Below are 8,219 nucleotides of genomic sequence, written 5' to 3'. Positions count from 1 at the left end.
TTATTCAAGTAATTCATAGGGAATAATCAACATGAACACACATAAATATTTATATAAACACATCTCTATATATACATCAATAGCCCATAATCCCCAAGGCTCAGGATTCCGTTATGACTCAGCTATTATCTACACTTAATCTCACAAGAGTCGTTGGTCTTCTAAACAGTTTCACCAAGTTTAACATTCAAAGATTGGACATTTATTACTAGTCACATAATAATCATGACCCACAGCATACATTCCCACTCTAAACAATAATTAACAATCATTAAACCATTCAGACTCCGTGCCCGAAGGTCTAGGCATAAATATGTCGTCAATCTACACTATATTAAGCAATGAGAACAATTTATAACTACTCAATTGAGAAAACCTAGCCTACTTGGGCGTCAAGCCGCTATAGAGAGGTATTGTGGCTTCAATCCTAGCTTTTGGACAATGAGATGGTGGAAGTAGGCCTGAATTCCGCCGGCTGAAACCTTCCTTGTCTAGAATCTCCTTCTCCCTCCTTCCCAAGCCTAGAACAGCCTTTTGAGGATTTCTGGGGTGACCCTCACCTCTTTTTGGCACTTATCGAAAAGAAAAGAAATGAGACTTCACATATTTAAATTTTGTCCCCAACCATCCCGCTGGGGCGACGGCGCCGTAGAGGGAATATGCCCCCTCTGGCGGGATGGTGCGGTCCAGACAACTTAACTCTTTACAAAATTTGACATTTCTAAATAACGACGTTTCGAGTTGTTACACTTATCTCTGCATAACTAATAGCTGCATAAAATAATACATATATTTTCTTATAACTAATCGCTACATATTAATACGTGCATAACTCTAACCAGCTACCAAACAACCCGTAACTATTTAATAAAAATATCAACAAGTGAATAATAAAATTTATAAAATAATTTTAATTTAAAAGTTATGACATTAAAATGCAACGCGCACGAATACTTTAGTTATAAAGGTTAAAAACACATTTCGCTAAGAGACATGGTGTGTATTAATATACAGATAGATTATGCACATCTCAATAAACTAGAGAATAAAAATAATTGGAGGTAAAAGTCAGCTGACCAAAACAAAAGAAGGGAGCAGAAATGTCCCAATAATGGTGGATCCATCCTTTAAAATATCCATATATATATATGTTGATAATAAGGCAGGACATGGACATGGGCATGGGCATGGATAAATGGGCAATAATATATTATGAAAAAGAATGCTGACATAACAAACCACGCCAGCGAGTTTGACGGGCAAATCACAAACTCACCCATTGCTATATATTTATGGCGTCATTGCCTCTTAACTTCTCATCATTATTCACCATTTCAATCCTCCTTATCTTCAAATGCATGTGTGTTCCTCTTCTCCTTACCCTTCTTCGTTGGCATCCTTTGACCACATCCGGCGCTTGATTGGAATTTTCTCAGCTTTTTGTCACTAATGGACGTGGAGGATAAGCCTCAACATCTTCTTGTTCTTGTTCATGGCATCTTGGCAAGCCCAAGTGATTGGACGTATGCACAAGCAGAGCTAAAAAAGCGGTTGGGAAGAAACTTCGTGATCTATGCAAGTTCATGTAACACTTTCACTAAAACCTTCACCGGGATTGATGGAGCTGGAAAGAGGCTAGCAGATGAAGTCATGTTGGTTGTAAAGAAGCAAGAACACACATTAAAGAAGATTTCCTTTTTAGCTCATTCTCTTGGTGGATTGATTGCAAGATATGCACTTGCTCTTCTTTATAGTGATGATGTGGTTGCTGCTTCAACTACTACAAACTTCAAGCTTAAAGGATTAATTGATGGGCTGGAACCAATCAATTTTATCACCTTGGCAACACCACATCTTGGTGTGCGAGGGAAAAAGCAGCTTCCATTTCTATTCGGAGTTCCTATCTTAGAGAAACTTGCAGCACCAATTGCTCCCTTTTTGGCTGGTCAAACAGGTAAACAGCTCTTCCTTACAGATGGCAAATCCAACAAACCACCTCTTCTACTTAGAATGGCATCCGACTGCGATGATGGTAAATTCATATCAGCCCTCGGTGCTTTCAAATGTCGGGTACTTTATGCTAACGTCTCTTGTGACCATATGGTTGGTTGGCGTACATCCTCTATAAGAAGGGAGACACAACTTCTCAAGCCACCTCGGCGATCTTTAGATGGCTACAAGCATGTTGTAGATATGGAGTACTGTCCGGCTATTCCATCTGAAGGTCCCCATTTCCCTCCTGAGGCAGCCAAAGCAAAGGAAGCAGCCCAAAATGCATCCACCATGCAGACCACATTGGAATACCATGAAATTATGGAAGAGGAAATGATACGCGGCCTACAGCAGTTCAGTTGGAAGAAAGTTGATGTTAGCTTTCACTCAGCATTTTGGCCTTTCTTCGCTCATAACAATATCCATGTAAAGAATGAATGGTTTCACAATGCTGGAGCTGGAGTAATTTCTCATGTGGCAGACCACATAAAGCAACAAGAGAAGCAACAGGGATACCCCTTATTTATTACTGCTAGTTTGTAGCTTTTGTGGTTGTAAAACAACTGATATAGTTCAGAAATGAATTGATACAGCAATAGTACAGCTTGATTCTGCTGAGACAATTGTAATTCTGTTAAGTTGCTGTAAGAAAAATAAATACCACCAAATAACTTAGCCACCTTGGATGAGATGCAATCATATGCGTGCTTCGCATTGTCATTGTAGTTTCGGCCCTTGAGAGGGACACAAACTTTTGGCATATCATTATAATCTTATTGGCCGTTAACAGTTGTGTTTCTCCCCCTAATGCCCATCCATCTGAGTTTCGAAATTGGTTAATCAATGCAACTGAGTATTGGATTTCCATTATAGCCTAAAGCAACTAGTATTCCAAATGCGCATGTCTTTCCCTACAAAGCTTGAAGTTCCATCAATGGGATCCAAAACCCAGATAAACTGATCGGAGGAAGGACATAGTAACAATTGCTCAGGGTTGGTCTCCTCACCATAAATGGAGTGGGAAGGTAAAGCATTGGTGATTAGGGAAACCATAGCTTCTTCTGCTTCTATGTCAACACATGTAACTGGACCATCGACGTTCTTTTCCCTGAATACAAATCTCACACGACTTGAATAATATTTTCGAATAATCTGTCCAGAGACGTGGGCCACTTCATTAGCTATTTCAGCAGCATGATCAAGTTCCGTGTTGTTTAACACCAAGGATGCAAAATCACCCAAAATTGTTTCCATCTGAATAGATTCTAGGATTGACTTTAAGAGAATTATTCACTCCTGAAATAGAATCAGTTATCACCAATCATTAGCAGAGACATTGAGTTAACATATAACAATAACAAAACCAAATAACATGTATGGATTCTCATTACATACATTTTAAAATAAATGAGAAATCATTGGAACACGTTATATGAATATAGAAATCAAGTTTTCATCTTTTAACTTTTAAAAAGCTGACTCCGTAAATTATATTGTGTATCAATTATGATCTGTTAGAATTAGTTTGATTCTTCCTAGTAATCAGAGTAGCTTGAACACGTGGACATCTATCTATATACCAAATCACCAATCAATAAATATATAGAGAGACAATGTCAGATTCAGGATTGAAATGCAGTTCAAGGTTTGCAATTCTATCTAAATGATTCATTTTTATGTATTTCATTGAAGATAAAACTCTTTCTTATAATAGTAACTGACAGTATCAAACTTAACTTCAGAATCAAATAACAAGTCTCTAGGTCATATGCAAAACTTTTCAACCTACAACCTTGGAAGATCATCAAGTCCTCTGATGTTGGAGAAATTGTAGTCCCAATTTCAATAATTTTCTCTGTTTTTATATTTACGAGCTTACAATTTTGCAACTTCCAATCTGTTACGCGGCACCTTCCTGAGACTTCTTGGAAGGGCAACGTAAGGCTAAGCAACCGTTGTTTGGGTAGTTACTATCCGCCAACTGGGGTTGCCTCCGTATGCTAGACTAGACTATCAGTGCCGAAAGCAATTGAGAGAACAAAAAAGAAAATGAATAGAAGCTTGATTGCATTAATGAAACCTATTACAGAAAGACAACACGGTGTCGAGGAAGAGAGACACCAGAACGGAGAATCGCTTTCTTGCTTGAAATGTTTGACAACTTGACCCCCTAATAATGTTTTACAACAACAGCAGCATACGTAGAGTATCCCACCAAGTGGGATATAGAGAGGTGGAATGTACGCAAACCTTAACTCTACTGAGATAGTGAGGTTGTTTCCGATAGACCCTCGTCTCAAGAAAACAGTCCCGAAAAAAGAAATAGCTAATGTACAAGAAACAACAAACATTAACAAAAATAACAAATAGTAATAGAACAAAAACTACAACAGAACAATACAATAATCGGGGTATAAGAAACAATAAATAGTAACAGAAATCAAAGGAAAAGAAACTACAAGAGCTACTACGAATACTAATTTGAACGGATAGCAAGGCAACACACTGCCACCTACTAACCTTTTACCCTAATCTGTGTCCTCCACACCCCCTTATCTAAGGACATGTACTCGGTAAGCTAAAACTGCGTCAAGTCCTGTCTAATCACCTCCCTCAAATACTTCTTTGATCTACCTCTACCTCGCCTAACAACATCCATAGACAACATCTCACACCTCCGCACTAGGGCATCCATGCCTCTCCGAACGACCAAACCATCTCAACCTCGCTACTCTCGTCTTGTCCTCCACTGAACCTACTCCCACCTTATCCCGAATATCCTCATTTCTAATCTTATCTCTCCTAGTATGCCTACACATCCATCGCAACATCCTCATTTCTGCAACTTTCATCTTCTGAATGTGAGAATTCTTGACTAGCAAATATCCGCCCCATACAACAAAATTGGTCTAACTACCACTCTATAGAACCTATCTTTAAGTTTTGGTGGCACCTTCTTACCATATAAACTCCGGATGCGAGCCTCCATTTGATCCACCCTGCACCAATACGGTGAGTGGTATCCTCTTCAATCTTCCTATTCCTTAGGATAATAGACCCAAGATACGTGAAACTTTCTCTCTTTTGGATGACACATGTATCAAGCATCATGTCTACATTAGCCTCCTGCATTACTCCACTAAACTTGCACTCCAAATAATCTGTCTTAGCGCTGCTCAACTTGAATCCTTTAGACTCTAAGGTGTGTCTCCAATCCTCCAGCTTAGTGTTAATGTCGCCGCAAGTCTCATCAACAAAAACTATGTCATCCGTAAAAAACATACACGATGACACCTCACCTTGAATTCTCATTAGTGTATCCATCTCAAAGGCAAATAAAAATAGGCTAACGGTTGATCCTTGGTGCAACCTTATCAAAACCGAGAACTGCTCCTAGTTCCTCCCACAGTCCTTACCCGAGTCTTGACTCCATTATATATGTTTAGCCTTTTATCAGTTTTTCATCCGCTTTTTGGCTTTCGCAATGTGGCTTCACCCAATTCTTTAGCGAGCTAGTAACAAAATGGCAAAGGTATTCTTCCAACATGCCATTAAACCGCTCCATCTGGCCATCAGATTGTGAGTCAAAACTCAAATTATGGCTCAACTTGGACCTGAGGCACTTAAAGAGCAAGGTCCAAAAGTTGCCAGTGAAGCGAGAATCACATCACTAACTATGTCTCTAGGTTAGTGTTTAAGGGAGAGCGAAGCAGGAAAAAGTGACAAGTTCTCGCTCACACTTTAAGCGAAGCGTGAGGCGAAGTGCTCGCTTCATTTAAGTGAAGCACAATTTAAAAGAAAAAAGACCAAAATAAATAGAGACAAAAGATGCAAGCAAAATTTCATATTAAAAACTAAAAAAAGGTTCCCTTTTAGTTGTCTTATCACCAACAGACATACAATTGTTGTCCTATTGGTCTCACTAACTTTTTTTCCCATATTGTTATGCCACATCAGCCATTTTTTAATTGCGGACAAGATTTAAGAAAAATAATCAACATTTTATTTTTATCACTATTAAGAAAAAATTCAACAACATTTTTAGTCATTATTAAGAAACAAAACAATTCAACAATATATATTTTAATCACTGTGAGGGGAAAAAAATTCAGTAACATATAATTTAAATAATCAAAGCTAAACAACGCAAAGGAAAACAGAGTAACGAACAGAGTAGGAAAAAAGAAGAAGAATCCTAGACTAGTACTGCCACTGCACCAGAAAGAAGAAGCAAGAAAAGAGAAAAAGTACTAGGAGGAAACAGTAAACTGAATCTTACCATTCTGATTTCTTAAGGACCAGGTAAGTCGCGACTCTAAGAGTACACTGAAATCTTACTATGATTTCTTAAGGACCAGGTAAGTCGCGACTTTTATTCTTTAAAATCGATCACTTATTAATTAAAAAAAATAAAGAGCTTCTTTTCTCACTTCGGCGCTTCTGGTCGCATAACACTTCAAGCCCAGAAGCGGCCGCTTCTTTTCACAAGCTGAAGCGTTGAACCCTCGCATCGCTTCACCGCTTAAAGCAATGAAGCGCTCGCTTTCCCGAACACTGCTCTAGGTAAGCCTCGATATTTGACAACATGAGCAAAGAAGAGTCGATAGGGCATTGGCTGTTGTGCTGACAACGGACATACTGGGGCACGACTTGTTAAGGAGCAATGTTGGTGTTTGCCTGCGGCTGCACTAGCGAGGCCGCGAGGGTTATCGATAGGGCGATATAGGCACTGACAAACTTGTCACTTGGTGCGGGCAAGACAATGGGGCCATCCATGGCACTTGGATCTGTGAGGCTTGCCAGGGCGTAACCAAGGGGTCATGGGGCATGGCTGGAAAGCCACCCATAACATCCAATCTCACGAATTTCAACAGTCTCTATGTTTCGAATTCAACATAGTGGACTTAATCAATGACCAGTTTGTCCATCCAACAGTGTCTTCACAATTTCAAGAGCAATTCCTTACCTGATGAGAAAGATTTTCCTAACCAAGTTTTAACTGCGAGCTAGTGGGATGGTTTAAAGATTTTCCTAACCAAGTTTTAACTGCGAGCTAGTGGGATGGTTTCTTAATGATCTCATTGGTAAGTTTTCTAGAAATCTTTTTTTCTTTTTGGAACTGTAAATCTTGTCATCATAGAATCAAGAGAATGCTATGGAATGTGCAACTTCGTAGGAAATTTACTTTAACCAGTTTATGGCAAAAAAATGAAATACTACAAAAAGGATAAGTGTTTTTCTTGGTTTCATAGACGGAATATCCGCAAGTCTGCTTCAAATTGATGTTTGAATACATCGAAGTATGTTGGTGTCAAAGATTATGAGCCTGCCTATATGGATCAAGTTACGTTTATGCAGAGGTCGAGTCTGAGAGCTAGTTTTGCATCTGCCGAAAGAAGATACAAACCACTTACACCAACAGCTAGTATACTCTCTCAATCTCACTCCTATCCCCATATTCCCTTTCAGTAGTCGTTAAGGAAAAGTTCCATAATAATAAAGTAATAGCCACAAACAAAAAGGGTCTTCATAATAATTCTTCAATAGAAACTTAACATGCTGCAAAGACCCAACAAGGAAAAAAGATAGTACAAGCAAAGTTTCAGTATTGATACCGGCTAGCAGATGAACCGAGGAACTCTGTGTATCCGGCTGACAATTCAAATGAAATAGGTGATTTTCTGTGGTCGTCTGGTGGAACAAAGACATCAAAGTCACAGATGGTTGTAAGCACAAGGAGGAGAAATAAGAATCTCAAAATCTCAGAAAAAGACCAATATTGAAATCGAAAAACAGATTATACTGGTTTGATTAGATTTAATTTATAAATTCTGCAAACAAAGATATTAACCACTTATACAACACTTGGTAAATTTTTTGCATTATTGAATATTGGAACAAAGTTGCTCTAGCAATGTCATCTTTCTATTTTTCCCTAGATATTTAGGTAAGACAATTTATTTCTAAGTGAAAAATGAAAATTATCTACAATGAAAACAGCACCTACAAGAAAATAAGGAGAAGGAATCAAAGACTTTGCGAATCTTCTTCTCAATTCAGGAAGGGTCCTGATGGGAAGCGAGGCAAACGGAAAGAGAGAGTTGCGCCTCCTGACACTGTCGGCGTTTGAGGGCGGTACCGCCACTGGAGCAGAGGCTGCGGACGGCCTCTGATTCGGCTGGACATATAAAGGCTATCATACACTCAGCCAGCGACCGGTTTATGTG

The 8,219-nt window shown here is 38.9% G+C and overlaps 3 protein-coding genes across 3 annotated transcripts; 1 reads left to right on the top strand and 2 right to left on the bottom strand.

Annotated features, from left to right (window-relative positions):
- The first annotated feature begins 1,402 nt into the window (after positions 1-1,402).
- Positions 1,403-2,870, top strand: LOC129903394 (lipid droplet phospholipase 1-like). Its single transcript, XM_055978942.1, has one exon. It carries the CDS (start codon positions 1,450-1,452, stop codon positions 2,533-2,535), a length of 1,086 nt encoding a protein of 361 aa, XP_055834917.1. The 5' UTR covers positions 1,403-1,449; the 3' UTR covers positions 2,536-2,870.
- LOC129903632 (bifunctional phosphatase IMPL2, chloroplastic-like) lies at positions 2,860-3,246 on the bottom strand. The gene has a single exon (XM_055979182.1). It carries the CDS (start codon positions 3,244-3,246, stop codon positions 2,860-2,862), a length of 387 nt encoding a protein of 128 aa, XP_055835157.1.
- Positions 3,247-3,278: 32 nt separating this feature from the next.
- On the bottom strand, positions 3,279-5,304 carry LOC129903631 (uncharacterized). Its single transcript, XM_055979181.1, has 4 exons — positions 4,954-5,304; positions 4,668-4,847; positions 4,080-4,162; positions 3,279-3,288 (listed from the first exon to the last, which is right to left on the bottom strand). The coding sequence occupies exons 1-4, from the start codon at positions 5,302-5,304 to the stop codon at positions 3,279-3,281; spliced, it is 624 nt and encodes a 207-aa protein (XP_055835156.1).
- Between the last annotated feature and the right edge of the window lie 2,915 nt (positions 5,305-8,219).

This window comes from Solanum dulcamara, chromosome 9, assembly GCF_947179165.1.
Source record: "Solanum dulcamara chromosome 9, daSolDulc1.2, whole genome shotgun sequence".
Taxonomy (NCBI): Eukaryota; Viridiplantae; Streptophyta; class Magnoliopsida; order Solanales; family Solanaceae; genus Solanum; species Solanum dulcamara.
The sequence above is the reverse complement of the archived record's forward strand: the minus strand, read 5'-3'. Positions and strand labels throughout refer to the sequence as shown.

Coding starts and splice junctions, on each gene's coding strand:
- LOC129903394 (XM_055978942.1), top strand. CDS start 1,450: ATGGACGTGGAGGATAAGCCTCAACATCTTCTTGTTCTTGTTCATGGC.
- LOC129903632 (XM_055979182.1), bottom strand. CDS start 3,246: ATGGAAACAATTTTGGGTGATTTTGCATCCTTGGTGTTAAACAACACG.
- LOC129903631 (XM_055979181.1), bottom strand. CDS start 5,304: ATGAGAATTCAAGGTGAGGTGTCATCGTGTATGTTTTTTACGGATGAC. Junction 4,848..4,953: donor TCGCATCCGGAGTTTATATG/GTAAGAAGGTGC, acceptor TCTCACATTCAG/AAGATGAAAGTTGCAGAAAT. Junction 4,163..4,667: donor ATGGATGCCCTAGTGCGGAG/GTGTGAGATGTT, acceptor AAACATTATTAG/GGGGTCAAGTTGTCAAACAT.